The sequence below is a fragment of the Castor canadensis genome, chromosome 8 (genome assembly GCF_047511655.1).
Source record: "Castor canadensis chromosome 8, mCasCan1.hap1v2, whole genome shotgun sequence".
Taxonomy (NCBI): Eukaryota; Metazoa; Chordata; class Mammalia; order Rodentia; family Castoridae; genus Castor; species Castor canadensis.
Window position 1 is genome coordinate 59,944,030 of NC_133393.1, and position 18,582 is coordinate 59,962,611.

General features: G+C 41.4%; 1 protein-coding gene and 1 non-coding gene across 2 annotated transcripts in view; both read right to left on the minus strand.

Annotated features, from left to right (window-relative positions):
- The window catches only part of LOC109679859 (liprin-beta-1-like), a 96,178-nt gene extending 78,948 nt beyond the window's left edge, over window positions 1–17,230 (minus strand). The window contains 2 exon segments of the mRNA XM_074084842.1: window positions 16,032–16,653; window positions 17,191–17,230. Coding sequence (XP_073940943.1) covers window positions 16,032–16,653; window positions 17,191–17,230 — 662 coding nt within the window.
- Window positions 9,602–9,710, minus strand: LOC141426078 (U6 spliceosomal RNA). The gene has a single exon (XR_012435374.1). It is a non-coding gene; the product is annotated as a U6 spliceosomal RNA (small nuclear RNA).
- Window positions 17,231–18,582: the final 1,352 nt, after the last annotated feature.

The window sequence follows — 18,582 nt, forward strand, 5'->3', positions numbered from 1 at the left end:
TTATTTGCTATTTTGGGCCTAATGAAGTCGACACTTAAGTGGTATAATCATAGCAAAGACCCAGATTTTTGTTTTATGACATGGAGTCAGGAGTGGAGTAGGAAAAGTAGTAGCAAAATCTGGACATAAATAGACCCTTCTTCTCCATGCCAGTTACAGTTTCTAAGAACAACTAGAATTCACTTCCATTCAATTCATCCTAAAAAATAACTCAAGTTACCTAGCAAGCATGAAGCCCTGAGTTCAAACCCCAGTACCATCAAAAAAAGAAAGAAAGAAAAAAGAATAACCTAAAGATCACTGGGAGGACTGGCAGCACATCTCAAGTGGTAGAGGGCGTACCTAGCAAAGCATGAGGCCCTGAGTTCATTCCCTAGCATCGCCAAAAAAAAGGCAAATACCACTCTAAATGGGAATTAACCAGAGCTTTCTTGCTCCTTTTTTAAAATGCTTTTCCCCTCCTCTTTTTAGGACTTTTATTTAATTTAGACAAAAATTTTTTAGAAGGTACTATCATTACCAACAAAAATTATCTTTATTTTCAGTAAATTGATAGGTTTAAAGAAAATGAGAAACACACATCTGTCCTTGTGTTTTTCCAGTTACTATGACAAATATCCCTTCTTTGGTATCCTCACGTTTTTTTTTTGTTTTAAACATGTGAAACTCACGATAAATGTGTTGTAAGAGTAAAGTTATTCACAGGAGGGGTCAGAAATCTGAACTTTCTTAGAGCAACATAGTCTGGGAATTTTAAAAGCACCAACAGCCAAAACATAGCAAGACACTCAAAAGATTGTCCCTGTTCTTATTGTTCAGCAGCATGAAAAGGGAAGCTGCAGGCATTCCCTGAATTCTACTGCTAGTGCCAGCACTGGCCATGAAATGTTGACAGAGCCCTTACTTGGGAGACAGGAAGGGAGCTATGAGGGACAAGTGTCAGACATGCTGTTGCTGCTGGATTCGGCCTCCCTAAAATATTACTCTCCCCCAGCAACCTGCAGAGAGACAGCTGGATTTCCATCAGAGATTTCTTGTATCACCTTAGCATTTTTTCTTCTGGTTATGTGACAACAAATAAGTCATATTCCCAGCAAGATGGAGATCAAGAGTTTATCTTATTATTGAAGTGCCTCTTCTGCCTTCTAGCTTCTTTCTGTCATTCCATTTCATTTGTTACTAGTGTTTTCCCTTTTCTTTCCCATTACAGAAAAAAAATTTAAGTAGATTATTTTAGCATTAAGCTCCTGAGACTCAAAGCTACTCTTTCTTTTTCCATTTTAATTACTGATTGAAGAATTTTGTTTTAAAAAAAAAAAAGAAAATGTATTGCAAGTACTAAGGATTTAAATTCTCTCTCCCAAAGTAAACATCTATATTTGTAACTATGGAACCCAGGCTAGCCGGGAACTCACTGTGTAACCCAGGCTGGTCTCGAATTCTCAATCCTTCAATCCTCTTGCTCAGTCTTCCAAACACTGGTTTGGCAGACATATGCTACCAAGCCTGATTTATCCATTAGCCTTTCAATCAACAACTGGATTTTATTTACAGATGTCATATACTAAACTAATGGCAATGGCTTAGACCAAGGGGGGGGGACCTTACTAGATTTTGAATTATTGCTGTCATTTAACCACAATGAAGTGGCTTCTAGTTAAGCAGAAATCAGAACTTCTATTTTTATTTTCAATTCTGCCTCTGTGGAGTAATAGGTGGTTATTAGTTTCCTTAATGTAATCCTATATCTCCAGTTTTAAAAGTGAATATATATTACTTTTCTAATTTAAAAGCCACCTTTTTTTTTTTTTTTTTTTTGATGAGACTGGGTTTGAACTCAGGCTTTGGTGCTTGCAAAGCAGGTGCACTACTGCTTAAGCCACAACTCCAGTCCATTTTACTCCGGTTATTTTGGAGATGCGGTCGCCTAGTGAGACACTGGTGCCCGGAAAAAGTCACATTTTTTTAAAGCACTTATTGTCTTTTATTATTTCAAAGCAATTATTTTATTTATCCCCATTCCTACTGTAATAAGAAAGAAACTACTAGGTTCTGAGGACGTAGCTCAGTGGTAGGGCCTAGCATGCACAAAGCCCTGAGCTCAATCCCCTGCATCTAAAAAATAAAAAAGGAAAGAAAGTGCCATGTGAATAAAATAAAGTCCAAAAAGTTTCACTAATGTAAGTCTGATGGTATGTAAGACAGATCTCTCAGAAAGTCCTATTAAAACATCTGGAACAAGTGGCTGAGTGCTCAAGCAGTAAAGTCCAGTCTAGCAAGCATGAAACCCTGAGTTCAAACTCTAGTACTACCAAAACAATTGTTTTAAATGTCTGGAACAGAGCAAATGCTTAGTTTTCTGGATAAACTTGAAGATGGGGTGTAAAACAATAATAAAATACCTAGAAAATCCCCAGGGCCTTATTTTTGTCACCAATTTTACTCTTGCCAAAAAACTTCTATGCTGCTACTAAACAAGTAGGCCAGCTAAATGAGTTCATTTCCTTTTCTCTGTCCATTTCTTTTCCGACTATTTTAAACATCTGATGAGCTGTCTAAAAAGTATCATTTTCTTTATTATAAGAAGGGTAAAGTACTGATTCTGAAAACATTCAGTCTGCTGCTCCTGTATGACACCCCTTGAACCCTTTAATTTCTCATAACTGAAGAGATAACAATAGGGAATAAATAATGAGGTCTCTCTTAGGCTCCCTTTCCTGTAAAGCCCTTTAGCCCCTCCCTAAACAAGCAAATTTACTTTATGAAACTTTACAAGAATCTTTTACTCCTAAGAGAAAAAAAAAACATACTTAGTCATACACATGAAAAACAAGTTAAAGTTGCTTTTTAGAAAATATAATTAAATAGATATTTTAGACAGGAAAGCATTAAGGAAGAAAAAATTTTTAAAGAAAAAAATATTTACAAAAATCATGCCCACAATTTAATCTGAGTGTTTTCTTCAATTCTAAGGACATCTTTTAAGAAAGCTTAAGGCTTTATGTTGTTGTCTAAGGAAACCTGAGCACACTGGAGAAAAACTCAAAGGCCCATAATCTCATGATAAGAGCAGCAGGGCCAAAAGGCAAAGGTCAGGGAACATAGTGCACCATAGTTCCCATCCTTGACAGAAAACCATCTCATTATTTCAGAGACATTAGAAAACTGTAAATTGGGTTTATTAACATAATTCAGCCTTTTACACCTTAAGTCCCAAGGCAAACTGGAATACTAAGAATGTATTTTTAAGAGCGAGGAGTTTTAAAAGTTGTTTTCTCCTACATTTGAACACCAAGCTCTTTCCCGTTCACCACTGTTTCAATGTCCTTCGAAGATTTTTAGCTAATAGCCGTCAAGTAATTTCTTCAGCAGAGTTCAATAAGGTACAGAAATAAACACTAAATATGCATGCATGTCAACAGGCATTTCATATCAAAGCTTCTACTCCCTAATGATTCAACAATGCATGTCTACTCTGTGCCCTAATGCCCAATTCACAAAAAGCTAACTTTTTACTCCTGCTTAGAGATTTCACTAGAGAAATTGTTAAACCACCAGTAAGCAGGCTCAGCATTCTGTGCAGGAGACCTCTGCAATGGCTCCATGACTTCTCCAGTAAGCTGTTAAATCTGTGGGAGCTCTAGGTCTAGGGCATTTGTCTAGGTATCTCCATACCAGGGTTATCAAGGGTATCAGGAAAAGAAAATTGCAGAGTATCAGGTGTGATTTTTAATTTGCTTTCTACCAACTTTCACCCATTTTAACTGTTTCCCCATTTGCCCTTTCCCCAGGGACTGCAAATTCTTCATAGTAAATGAGGCCTGTCAGTCCTTTCACTATAAAGACTTCACATTCTGGCACACACAGTTTTCACATACTTAATTAAAATCAAATTGCAGCTAGAGCTATCAATGAAGAAATAACGGCCAGACAGGAGTGAGAACAACCAAACAAAACAACCTGTTTTGGCATAATCACCTCACTGCCACCAATGCCTGTGTTTTTTTTTTTTTTTTTCATTTTTCTTTTATTATTCATATGTGCATACAAGGCTTGGTTTATTTCTCCCCCCTGCCCCCACCCCCTCCCTTACCACCCACTCCACCCCCTCCCGCTCCCCCCCTCAATACCCAGCAGAAACTATTTTGCCCTTATCTCTAATTTTGTTGTAGAGAGAGTATAAGCAATAATAGGAAGGAACAAGGGGTTTTGCTGGTTGAGATAAGGATAGCTATACAGGGCATTGACTCACATTGATTTCCTGTGCGTGGGTGTTACCTTCTAGGTTAATTCTTTTTAATCTAACCTTTTCTCTAGTTCCTGGTCCCCTTTTCCTATTGGCCTCAGTTGCTTTAAGGTATCTGCTTTAGTTTCTCTGCATTAAGGGCAACAAATGCTAGCTAGTTTTTTAGGTGTCTTACCTATCCTCACCCCTCCCTTGTGTGCTCTCGCTTTTATCATGTGCTCATAGGCCAATCCCCTTGTTGTGTTTGCCCTTGATCTAATGTCCACATATGAGGGAGAACATACGATTTTTGGTCTTTTGAGCCAGGCTAACCTCACTCAGAATGATGTTCTCTAATTCCATCCATTTACCAGTGAATGATAACATTTCGTTCTTCTTCATGGCTGCATAAAATTCCATTGTGTATAGATACCACATTTTCTTAATCCATTCGTCAGTGCTGGGGCATCTTGGCTGTTTCCATAACTTGGCTATTGTGAATAGTGCCGCAATAAACATGGATGTGCAGGTGCCTCTGGAGTAACAGTCTTTTGGGTATATCCCCAAGAGTGGTATTGCTGGATCAAATGGTAGATCGATGTCCAGCTTTTTAAGTAGCCTCCAAATTTTTTTCCAGAGTGGTTGTACTAGTCTACATTCCCACCAACAGTGTAAGAGGGTTCCTTTTTCCCCGCATCCTCGCCAACACCTGTTGTTGGTGGTGTTGCTGATGATGGCTATTCTAACAGGGGTGAGGTGGAATCTTAGTGTGGTTTTAATTTGCATTTCCTTTATTGCTAGAGATGGTGAGCATTTTTTCATGTGTTTTCTGGCCATTTGAATTTCTTCTTTTGAGATTCATCAAAGAGATTGAAAAATCTACTGTTAAATTTATATGGAAACACAAGAGGCCACGAATAGCCAAGGCAATACTCAGTCAAAAGAACAATGCAGGAGGTATCACAATACCTGACTTCAAACTATATTACAAAGCAATAATAATAAAAACAGCATGGTACTGGCACAAAAACAGACATGAAGACCAGTGGAACAGAATAGAGGATCCAGATATGAAGCCACACAACTATAAGCAACTTATCTTTGACAAAGGAGCTAAAAATATACGATGGAGAAATAGCAGCCTCTTCAACAAAAACTGCTGGGAAAACTGGTTAGCAGTCTGCAAAAAACTGAAACTAGATCCATGTATATCACCCTATACCAAGATTAACTCAAAATGGATCAAGGATCTTAATATCAGACCCCAAACTCTTAAATTGATACAAGAAAGAGTAGGAAATACTCTGGAGTTAGTAGGTATAGGTAAGAACTTTCTCAATGAAACCCCAGCAGCACAGCAACTAAGAGATAGCATAGATAAATGGGACCTCATAAAACTAAAAAGCTTCTGTTCATCAAAAGAAATGGTCTCTAAACTGAAGAGAACACCCACAGAGTGGGAGTTAATAAGGAAAAGAATACACTTCAGTCAGGAGATGGAAAACATTTTTAAGCACTGTTATCTTGTTAGCACAGCCATTTAAATTTCCTTAAAAGTTATGATTAAACCTAAATTAACCTAGGAAATAAAACATTGTGGTCCTAAATGTGAGTCATCCACAAGGCATAGCCTGTAACAGTCTCTAAATTCCTACTGTTCAGACTTAACCAAGTCAGCATCTCACTCCCATGGAATTTCAACTCTTGTGCTGGTGCTCTTATGATAAGAAGACTTCCATGTCAGAGAACTATACAAGAGTAATATGGGGGCTAGGAGTATAGCTCAGTGTTAGAGCACAGGCTTAGCATGTGTGAGGCCATGGGTTGGATACCCAGAACCACATAAAAACAATGTAAGGCCTACCTGCTCCCCACTGCCCCCCCCACAAAAACAATGAATTCATTTCTCAACTACCCAGAAGAAACAATACCTCTTTGCCCTTTTAGTCCTAATCTATGGCAAAAAGAAAAAAAGTGATCTAGGTTTAATTCAGGAAGAATGTTGTTGGTCTAGCAGATTATCCCTGTTTTCTCAAAGGACATCAAAAGAAGGAAAAGGAAGAAAAAACTGAAGAGATGCTAGAAATAGCAAGTATTAAGCCCCAAGAAACTTTTCCATTTCTGCTCAGGATGAAGGTTCACTAACTGGAGAATTTAGATAGATATTAGAGTTTCTTCACTATGAGATTGTAATGATACAGGAACTTTGTGCCAAAAGAATATTTGGTTGTCTTTTGGCACAAAACCAAAAGAACAACAGGAGGTGACTTTATGAAGACAAAGGTGAAAATAAAGGTGATCTGGAAGGAAGGATTAGGGAAAAGAAGTGCCAATGCCCAGTGAGCAATCTTATGCTGAGCTCTACTGAACCATCAACACTAAAGGTTCCTCAAACCACAGCATCATTTCCTGTGTTAAATAAATGAATGAGTGTGCCATACCAGAAAAGAGGACAAAGGACAGGCAAAAAAACAGAGTCTTCAAAGCAGAACCTGTACTCCAGGTGTGGGAAAGAGAAAATTATGTAAAACCACAAATTTTCAGCAGAAGTCTCTGAGGTATAGGAAACAGACTACTGAAAAATATCTTTTACAAAAATTTTACTAGGATATATTTATTATAGAGAGGGATTCATTGCAACAACTCCAAATAGGCTTACATAGTACATTGGTTAGATTGCCCTACAATTTCTCTCCCTTGATCCCCTTCCCGCCCCACTTAAAGCAATTGCAAGAGGTTTCATTGTTCTATGTGAAAAATATCTTTACTCTGGGATTCACAGTTCAAGCTCTAGAGGTCCACAAGCTATACTTAAGGATTCAGCACTTTAGTCAACAGAGCTGGGTTGAACTTAAAAGAGTCTATAATCCTGAAATTATAATTCATCTTATTTTTTACTATACTCTATAGTTTAAAAGCTTTCCAAAACACCATTGCATTTGGTAACTGAAAAAAAATATCTAGAAACAATCTAAATCGGTGTAAGTACTGGGAAACAGTCTCATAGGTGTCTCAGACAATAGCAAAATATTTTAAATGTCTAGAGGGCAAGGAATCAGTGATAGCTCTAAAAGGCCTTATGAATGCATGGAAACTATCCACAGCTGTGTCAGAAAAACTTTGCTTAGCAGTACCATAGAAAAAGGAAAAGCTTTCCCCTTAGGGGCTGTGCACATTTACTGGTATGATGCACATGATGCCACCTTCTTCTCTTCCATCCAATAAAAGCGCATAGGAATGGAGCTGAGTGAAAAAGACATCTGAGGAAAGACTTCGAATCCATTTCACTCACTGTAAAATGTAATCATTTATTACCTCAGTATGATGACCTAGCTCATTAATGTACCGCTACCCAGGCAGTTGAGAACAGGTGGTCCAAAAAACGCAAAGAGACACTAATAGAAAAGGGCTACTGTGGAGTCAGACATCCCTATTCTTAACCAACAAGTTAGCATGGTGGTGCACATCTGTAATACCAGCTATGGAAGGCCTGATTAGGAGCATGAAGGTCCAAGGCCAACCTGGGCAAAAATGCAAGACCTTATCTGAAAAATAACTAAAGCAAAGGTGGGGGGTGCATTTAGGGACATGGCTCAAGTGGTACAGTTCCTGCCTAGTAAATGTGAGGCCCTGAGTTCAAACCTGAGTACTACCCCATTCCCACCCTCCCAAAAAATAGAAGTCCACAAATTGATATTAACATTGCAAAATGATTATTCAAAATTGTAGCTTTTCTGTAAAGGGTACCACATAGACTAATTTTTTCCCTTTCCTGTGGCTGATGTTGTGATTTGTCAATATGTCTTTATGTGGCCTACATGGTATAGTATATGTTCTCCTATTCTACGTCAGTTAGGATTAATTTTAAAAAACAACAAAAAAAAAAAACCTACCTTTAGGCATGAGGCCCTGGGTTCAATCCACAGCATCCAAAAAAAGAATACTGGAAGATCATTCATCGCATTGAAACCTTTCCTTTGAAGCAGATGAGAACACGGATGTCTACTGCTGTCTAAGTGACTGAACAAGACTAGAGTCTCACCGTCTCACTGCATGCAGCTCTAAATGCTGTCTTACCGCCCTGCCAGCCAGGGTTTACAGGCAACCATACAATTCTTTTCAAAACTAAGAACTTCACAGGTTACAATTTATGTTAAGAAAAGACAGATGACAAAACAACAAAAAAAGAGGGTTCAAAAAGTTGAAACAGGTTATTACTTATGTCATAAAAACCTTATATTTATGTACAACATCCTATCTTATTTTATATATTTTTTGAGACAGGATTCCGTTATGTAGACCAGTTAGGTCTCCAACTCAAGATCCTCCTATACAGTCTCCCCAGTACTGTGATTACAGAAATGCATCACCACACCCCACAATAACATTTTATCTTGATAAATACTGAGAGCTGAGGGCATAGGTCAGTGGTAAAGCAGTTATCTGCCATATCTAAGGCCCATGGTTAGATCCTGGGCCCCACAAAAAAATTTTTATAAAAACAAAAGTAGGCCAGGCATGGTAGCACATGACTATAATACTAGCTCTCAGAACACTGAGGCAGGAGTCGTCCAAGATCAAGTCCACCATGGGCTATATATAGCAAGACCCTGTCTCAAAAAATAAGCAACATCACATGTATACTCTTCCAATTTTTTTAGTGATACTGTGATTTGAACTCAAGGTTTTGTGCCTGCTAGGCAGGTGCTCTACTGCTTGAGTCACACCTCCAGCCTTAAATCTTCTATTTTTTTTTTTGACAAATGAATGAAGGAATGCATGCAATAGGCAAGTAGTATCCCCTTAATCTCTTTCCTACATCATAAAGGAATTAAAAGATAATCTCATTTGACTATAAAGTTACCTACTTCGGATCTGCAGACTGGTAGATTTTACAATCTGTACAATGTGAGCATGTGTTGTTAAAGAGGCAGCATGTGCAGTGGTTCTATCAGACAGACTGTTAACCCAGGTTTCTCATTTGTTCTGAACCTGAACAAAAAAACCTCATTTGTTCTGAACTAACGCAAGAAGGACTGGAGGTGTGGCTCAAGTGGCAGAGACCCTACTTTGCAAGTATAAAGTCCTAAGTTCCCACCAAAAGAAGAAAGAAAACTGAACCTGAGTGAAGTAACTTCAACTTTCTAACCTCAGTTTCCTCATCTGTAAAACACACAAAACTGCTTATCTCTTAAGGTTACTATCAGGATTAAATAAAGTTAATGACTGCCAGGCATGTGGAAAGCACTATATAAGTATTATCTTTTTATCATTATTTCATTGTTTATTCTTAAAGAGCAGCTACTGTCACCTATATATTCCGCAACCTTGCATACTATAAGCATTTAACATTAAATAATTAGTCCAAAATGTAATAGTTAGTTATAGCTTTGCCAGAAAACCAAATTTAGTCCATTGTGCAGAGGCCATGCTAATCTTCTCTGTATTGTTCCAACTTTAGTACATGTGCTGCTGAAGTGAGCACTATTTTTTGAGACAGGATCTCACTATGTAGTCCAGGCTACAATCAAGATTCTCCTGCCTCAGCCTGGCAAAAACTTAGGTCATTATTAAGCAAAAAGGTTAAGGACCCGGGTACATGTTTCCTAAAGCATTGTACACAGAACTGCCTCTACCCTCTGAGTTCTTCTGAGTTCTCTATGCTCATGTATCCTGCATTAACAAAATGAGCATGGGACTGAAACCTGGGATTATCACAGAGAGTAGTTTCAGCAGATTTTAAAAATCAAGCTGAGTGTGGTAGTACATACCTGTAATCCAAGCACTCTGGAAGCTGAGGAACGAGGGCCTCAAGTGCAAGGCCAGCTTGGGCCTCAAAGAAGAAAAGTGGCGGGGGAAAAGTTGGGGGTGTGCCTCAAGTGGTAGGGCACTTGCCTAGGTTCAATCCCCAGTCTAGTTCCCCCCACCCCACAAAAAAGATATTATCATTATACCACAACAACTAGATCTTAAATATTCTTTGGCCTCACTAGTAAGCTACCCTATTACTCCTTCCCAAGGACCTAGTTGCCAGGCCAAGCCTTCCAAATTCCCAATTATAATCTATCACAGGTCAAGGATGCCAACAAGGCTAACAGAGGCAAGTACCAATGGTGGACAAATCAATCAACCTCACCAAGCCTGTAGGGATGGCCATTGTTTTTAAAGGCATACTTCAGTAGTCTTGACTATGACATTCCATCTGCAACAAGGGCAACATTGAAATGCTTGATGAACTTGAGCCAAATTCTTCTTTTTTCAGAACTTAAACAAAATATACAGCTAGGTGCTGGTGGCTCATATCTGAAATCCTAGTTTCTTGAGAGGCTAAGAGCAGGAGGGTTGAGGTTCGAAGCCAACCCAGACAAATAGTTCTTGTGACCACATCTCCAAAACAACCAGAGCAAAATAGACTAGAGGTGTGGCTCAAGCAGTAGACCGACTGATTGGCAAGTAGTCCCACCAAAAAATACATATAATAATAAATAGATAAACTAAAACAATCATGTGCTACTCTGGTATGTACTGCTGATCAAATGTGATCTGAGAGTGCCCTTAATCTTTTAGCCTCATTTTCTTCACTGTAAATTACACCTAAGGTTCCTTCCAGAATTATGATGACATGATACTATCAGTACCAACTAAATTTTGTATTTAAGTTCAGGGGCTGGCAGATAGCTCAAATGATAGAGCACCTGCCTATAAGCTCAAGCCTGAGTTCAACCCCAAATAACACTGAAAAAAAAAGTTATACTTAAGTTTAGATCATGATCTCCTCAGCCTCTAAGCTCTTCTAGAAACCACACCCAATTACAACCAATGCTAAAATTAGCTAGACACCAAGAAAGAGAGCTAAACAAAGGTCTGTGGCAGAGATCTCATCCATAAGACTTCAAGAGCTAGTAGCAGGGCTGAATCCTGCCCAGGGAACACTTCAAGAATATTTTGGGGTTGGAGGTGTAGTTCAAACTTGCTTAGCATGTGTAAGGAGACCCTCCCTGGGTTAAATACTCAGCATCAAAAAAAAATGTGTGTGTGTGTGTGTGTGTGTGTGTGTGTGTGTAAATACTGATCATCACATAATTTATAGAATCTTTTCTATAGTAGTAAACTTGTATTCATGCCCTGCCCCCATTCTGAGGCGGAGTGATAATGGGATTTGAACCCAGCAGCTCACCACTTGAGCCACACTCCCAGCCCTTTTTGCTTTAGTTATTTTTCAGATAACATCTTGTACTTTTCCCCCCGGACTGGCCTTGGACTGAGATCCTCCTACTTTTACCTACTGAGTAGCTAGGATTACAGGTGTGCCACTATGCCTGGCTGCATTCCCATTTTTTTGTTTGCAGTGTTGGGGGGTCAAACCCAGGGCCTCCATCATGCTAGGCAGGCTTACACCTCTAGCCCTCATTCACTTATTAAACATTGTATACTATGTATAAGGTACAATGAAAGAGAGGCAAATTTCTTTCCTCTTAGGGACTTGCATATTTTTGTTACTTAAATAAAAGTCTAAACATGTCCTTCTTTTTTCCATTGCCCAGAAAGATTCACTGCTGAAAATAAAGCCATGTGTATTCCTACAAACAGGTCTTAAAGGAAGTGAGGGCCACAAAAGAAAATCTCAAAATGATGTCCATCAGTGTTCACATCAACTGACTGCAAGACTGACCTCCATTTATATCGCTTCACGTATCCAATAAAGAATGCAATTTGGAAAACTTTTCCTTATTTTTAATATTTAAAGTAATTTTAAACATTTCTTAACATTTAAAGTATTTTTATGAACAAGATGTATCTCAAAAATATACAGCAAATAAGAGAAACAACAGTTAAGATGTGGCAGATAAAGGACAATAAGGTAATCAGTGTATCAGTATAAATTCAGTATGTATTCCTCCATCAAACTACTAGGGTGCACAAGCACACACACACATTATTACTTTCAGCTACTAAGAGATCTATTTACAATTTACAAAGTTTTTTCCATGGTTGTTAAAGTTAGGTGTTACTGAGGCGAGAATCTGAGAACACACCTAACTCTTTGATAACTTTTATAAGACCTTAGTCTATTTAACTGCTACTTAGTTATATGATCTGTGTCCTTAATTTGACTACAGTGTCCCACTGCCTGCAAAGTATGAAATCTATACATACACATATATATTTAGAAAAAAAACAACTGGTAGAATTTACATTTAATAAAAGTCAATTAAGACTTCTACAGGCAGGGTAACAATTTGCTAAGAAACAGTGGGATAAAAATAGATCCATAAAAGCAAAACAGAAACTTAATTATCATTAACTTTGAAATTAATACAGCAAAATGAAACAACCTTCTGACTAAATTTGCCTAACTTGGTGCTGTGGTCTGGATAAAGTCTGAGTGTGTCCGGAAAGTATCATGTGCTGGAAGTTTAGTGTTCAACGTGGCAATGGTGAGAAGTGGTGGACTCTTTAAGAGGGAGTTCCAATGGAAGGTAACAAGGTCCCTGGGGACACTGCCCACAGAAGGGTTTACTATAGTTCTCTGGGACCAGTTAGTTATGGAGAGCAAGTTGTTATAAAAAGAGCAAACCTGGCCCCTGAATGTCTCTGGCTTCCTGACTCATTACGAGATCTCTCTCCAAGCACTTCTACCATTTTGATGCCATCTACCATCAGAGATCTTCACCAGAGGCAATACAGATGTGACTGCACGAATTATGGACTTTCAGCCTCCAAACCACGGCAAAATAAACCTTATTTCTTTCTAAAATACTCAGCCTCTCATATTTTATTATAGTAACAAAAACTAATAGTTTCCTGATCGCCAAATGTACCTCTATGGAAATAGTCAAGAAGACTATTTCCTCCCAACTACTGTGCCTGCACTCCTTTATTTCCTTGGGCTTTTCCTCCTCATACTCTCCATTCAGCCAAGCCAGAGTGTGACCACCCCCAGGACTCAATCCTGAGTCTCCTCTCTTTTCTACCTACTCACTCCATGAGTGATTTCATGGCTTTAAATTTACATCTTCAGTCTGGACCTCTCCCAGACAGATGTCTTATTTGACATTTTCATTTGTAAGTCTAATAGGCACTTCAAATTTAACATTTCCAAAACTGAACTAATCCCCAGACTGCTTCTCCATTAGTCTTTCTTTTTCAGTACAAAAGCTTATCATCATTCAGGCTAAAAATCTTGGCATCATCTCCGATCACATTCTCTATGATTAGCAAGAGAATTTGTACACATTCATACGGTTTAACAGCAACCTCTGTTGCCTCTACCTTCAATATATACCTAGAATCTGACCCTCTCCTGCCACTTCACCAAACTGCCACCATCTTTCCCTTAAATAGTGAAAATGCATCCCAACTGGCTTCCTGCTTCTACCCTTAGCACTCACACAATCTATTTAACATGCAGCCATGGCGATCCTTTTGGAAGGTCCATCAGATCTTGTCATTACCCTGCTGAAAACCTTCCAGTGGCTTCCCATCTCAAAGTAAAAGCCTGAAAAAAATTGTCTGTGATGGTCTCCAGAGTCTCATCTATCCTTTCTCTATGGTCTTACCTACTACTCTCTCCCTCCCTCAACTCCAGCCACACTGGCCTCCTTGCTGTTACACAAACTAGGCACTGTCCCATTCCAGGGTCTTCATACTCAATGTGTTCCCACAGGCAATCCATGTGACTTGCTTCTTCACTTCCCTCAGGGTGTCTGTTCACATGTCACCTTCTCCATCAGACCTTCCCTAACCCGAGTTGGGGGAGGGAGGACAGTCAGTGGTAGTGTGCATGGTTAGCCTGTTCAAGGCCTTGGTTTAACCCCCAGTACCAACATAAAATAACATCACAACTCCACTATCCCACCGTTCTGCTGTCACTCTTCTAATCCCACTTCTCTGTTTAGAAAAAAATATTTTTGAGACAGGGTTTCACTATTTAGCTCATGCTGGCCTCACCTCCCAAGTGCTAGGATTACAGGTGTGAGCCCCCTTGCCTGGCTTTATTTCCTTCTTTATTTTTCCTTATAGCTTTTATTAACATCTGGTAAACTTTATTGTCATTACTGGTTTACTATAGAATATAAGCTCCATGATGGCAGAGATTTTTTTATTGCTTTGTTCACAGGTAATCACAGTGCCTAGGATATAGTCTAAATAAAGGCTTTTCAAAAACCATTTGCTGACTGAATGATACTGAAATGTTACCAAAATACATTACTACCCAAATATACCAAATATTATGAACAGCAAAAATGCCCATCACATATTATTGCTGAAAGAGAAATCAGTTTGTTTCATTCTCTACTTGTTTCTTTAAAAAGGAAAGAAGATTTAAAAATACATTCAAATCTAATTTTTCCTGCTTAATTTTGTTAAGCCATTTGCACTGAAGAGTCCCAGGTCATGTGTAGAAGGTGTTGTTTTCACATTACAAGGCAGAGAGAGAGAAGGAAAAATGCAGGCTTTTTTCTTATCAGTCACCGTTAGCAGGCCTCCAACTGACCCTAGAAAAATAAGATAATCCTTTCACCAGCCCAGAAGAGAATTGTCTCCAAACACCTCTACAAAGGGATTTTTTCCTCCCTAACTTGATATCCCTTAACGAAGTTATTTTTAACATGTATATGAAATCTTGGCGGAAGAAACACTATGATTACATAATTGCAGATACGGGAAAAACAATACTCTATTGTGCCTTTTTTCCAAAAATTTTAACTGAAAGACTTACAGTTTTTGTTGAAAACGTTCTGCTGAGATGCTGACTTAATCAAAAGATACTTAGCTAGGACGTGGGATGATGGGTACTGTATTTTAAGGCTGAACAGTTTTGTTTACTATTGTTTATTACTTAATATATTCTTCCCAGTCCTTCCTTCAAAGGATGAGAGAGAACCCATGTTGGTGCAATCAATAAGGAATGCTCTATCCAAAAGCAGCTATTCTGAAAGGCTATGACCTAAGTGTTTAGCACTGACACACATAAAGTTCAGGCGGTAGATGTCACTTGTCTCACCCATTAAAAAAATAATAAAATCAAGCCTCAGATCCCAAGGAGTGAAGCAGAGGGAAACAGGCGTGAAAAATGCCATCAGTGGCTCTCCCGAGCCTGGGCTAGACATTGCGCACTCCCCACCCCCAGCATTCTTTAGCGACCCCTTCCCAGCGTGGGTTCCCCAGCTCAGCCCTGCACTGCGCCATCGAGTCCAGGAGGACAGTGCCCTCCAGGAAAACCCAAGGCAGTGACCTACAGGGCACCCGCCAGCTTCAACTCGGAGCGGTGTGGTCAGTGTTAACACAGCATCCGGCAGGGTCCAGAGCGTCCAAAGGTGACACTGCCAAATCGACAGGATTCCAAAGGGTGACTCGGCCACCATCGCAGGCAAGACCCAAGGGGACGGAAAGGGAAGGATGAAGTCCAAAGAGCCTCCGCCCTCGCGCGGCCCCCCCTTCGCCGGGTGGGCGCAAACCCGCCGGCCCCCAAAGGCTGAGCGGCGTCACGTGCCGGGGCCAAACTTCGCAGCCGGGGCGGGGGGCGCGGGGGGCCGCGGCGGGCAGGGCAGCCCGCGCCCCTGAGTCACGGCCGCCTCCGTGCGCCCCGCGGGGGCCGAACCCTCGAGGCCGCCCGCGCGCGTTATTAACAACCCCGCGCCCGGGACGCCGGCGCCCGCGGCTACGGCAGGGCAGCCTCTGAGCGCGGAATAAATAACAATGTCATTAAAGCGCCGGCCGAGCGGACTTCGCGCGGGGCCTGCCCCACCTCCCGCGCGTCCCCCACCGCAGCCCGCCCCGCGCTGCCGCAGCCCGGCCTTACCCGCCAGCTCGTCGGGCTCCAGCCCGCTGTCGGCGTCGATCCCGCACAGCACAAAGTAGTGGGCGAAGCGGCAAGCTGCCGGGGAGGAGCCCGAGCCCGGACCGGGCGCCGCGGCGCCGCCGCCGCCGCCGCCGCCGGGGGAGGCTCGCTGAGGGTGGAGAGAGGCTCGCTGAGGTGCGGGGGCAGCGGCGCCGCCGTTCGGTCCGCGGTGCCTCGCCGGCCCTAGGGTAACCCCGGCGCACCCATGGCCGCGCAGCCTGGCTCCTCGCTCGGCGCCGGGAAACGCTCGGTCGCTGGCTCTTTCGCTCGCTCGGTGTCCCGGCCCCGGTGGGGGAGGGGGTGCGCAGGGGGAGTGGCGGCGTGAGGCCTGCGCCGCAGCTGCGCCCGTCAGCCCCGGCCGTGGCGTCTGGCGCCCGCGGGTCAGCTGAGCGCCGCTCCGGCCGCGAGGGCGCGAGCGCAAGGCGCAGGGCGGGCGGGGGCGCGGGCGCGGGCCTGAGAGAAAGCGGGGGCGCGCGCGAGCGGGCGCGCGCCCCGCGGGCTCGGCGGGAGCTCCCTGCGCGGGCAGGATGCGTGCATGCCAGCCACAGCAGCGACACTAGGGACACACCCTTCAAGCCCCCGCCTACTCACCAGGACGCAGGCGGTAGAACCAGGTTCAGTCTTCCCCTGGGAATGTCACTCACCCTAATTTAAAATAATAACTGTAGCTTTGGAGAGGGTGAGCAGCTGCTCGAGACCATCCCTCACTAGGGTCCGAACCTTCTTTGAAACTGTGACTTGTGCTGATGTCTAGGCTTGGATCGTCCCCGAAGCCCTCGCCCGCATTCACAAGCCACCCTTCCTCAGTCAGTCGGTAACCAACACAAAACAACTCAACATCCACAAAGCACCCGTCCCGTGATTTGTCCTGACGCTCTCCAGGTCAGGGCACAGCAGCTCCGTGCTGCTTTGAAGTGACAGGTCTTCCCGCGGGTGTAACCCGCGGCTGACAAGGTAACTGGAATTAGAGTCTGAACTCTGCTCCTCGTAAGGGCAGGGCTCCCTTACCTGCGCTTTCCTTTTTGCTCTGCAGAAGGAGCTCGCTAGTCACTTCTTACTCCATTAGACGATGCAAACCTGAATCCAGTACGTTTTCACATGACCATCCTTTCCCCATCACTTTCCCGGCTTGGGGCGCTGAGGACAGTGATGAACACCATGGGCAAGCACCGAAGCTAACCTTCTTTCCAGGGAGGTGGACTGAGAGAACTTCTCTTTTTTTTTTGTCGTTTTTTACGTTTACTTACATGTGTATACATTATTTGGGCCACCTACCCCCAACCCCCGCTTCCAGGGAGAACTTCTATTACTTGATTGAATAAAGTTCTTCCTTGAAGATACTTTATACTTATGTATTATCATTTAAGGTAGCTTGTTTGTATCCTCACTTTCTTCAGTTTTGAAATGTAAGAAGAATCAAGAAATCAGGGCAGAGATGTGGTTGCTCACACTAATCCTAGCACTGAGGAGGCTAAAGTGGTAGGATCATGAGTTGGAGGCCAGCCTGTACTGCTTAGAGAACCTGGCTCAAAAAACAAAACAAACAAACAACCTAAGAGAAATGATTTTACAGATGTGAATATTTTGCTAAAAATATGCAATCCTTGAAGAAATTTAACAGAGGTGTAAAACCTATTTGAATGCAGTTAACAAATGTTTGTATTGGTTTTCCTGATACATCTATGTATCTATATCTATAAAGTAGTAAAGCTCTTAGTTTCCTGGGAGTGCTTTAAACCTATTTTAATTTTAATGTAAAGACATACAATAAATGAGTGAATGTTTAACATAAATAAATAAATAAAACCACATGTAAGCCAAGAGTGTTTCTCAGGAAGGCCATTTCAATCACCGTGCACTATGTGCCAGATACATCCAGGTGCTCAATACTTACTGAAGGAATAAGTGTTCTTCAATCCAATAGAGATGCTTTCAAAAGTTCTACTTTAAACTCACTTTATATTAATAAATTGTACTTACCTAGAACTTTCTAGCTTTCATGCACATTGGTCTAGTTCATTGCAGTCTTAGCAGTTTTCCATTGTCTTACACTTTATTATTCACTTTCCTAATTCAGTGACACTAGACAATCTCAGTGCCATTTATGTTACTGTATATATGGTGGAAGCCTAATAACTACATTTAATGAATAGAAAATAAACATATAAAAAGCCTTGGGGGACAAATTATAATTTTTATATTTTCTGTACATGCTTTTTTGGAATATAAATGTAAGTGAATATACAGATTTAAAAAAAAAGAAACGACAGAAGAGAGGGAGGGAGGGAGGAAGGGAAGGAAGGAAGGAAAGAAGGAAGGAAGGAGGGAAGGAAGAAAGGAGGGAAGGAAGGAAGGAGGGAAGGAGGGAAGGAAGGAAGGAAGGAAGGAAAGAAAGGCAAGTCATAGTTTTGGCAATTGACCTTTAGCTCCTATTGCACCGTGTCCTTTTTCTTGTAATCTTGACTTTTCTGTGTGGAGAACTGCACATTACAATATAAAACAGTAGCTTGAA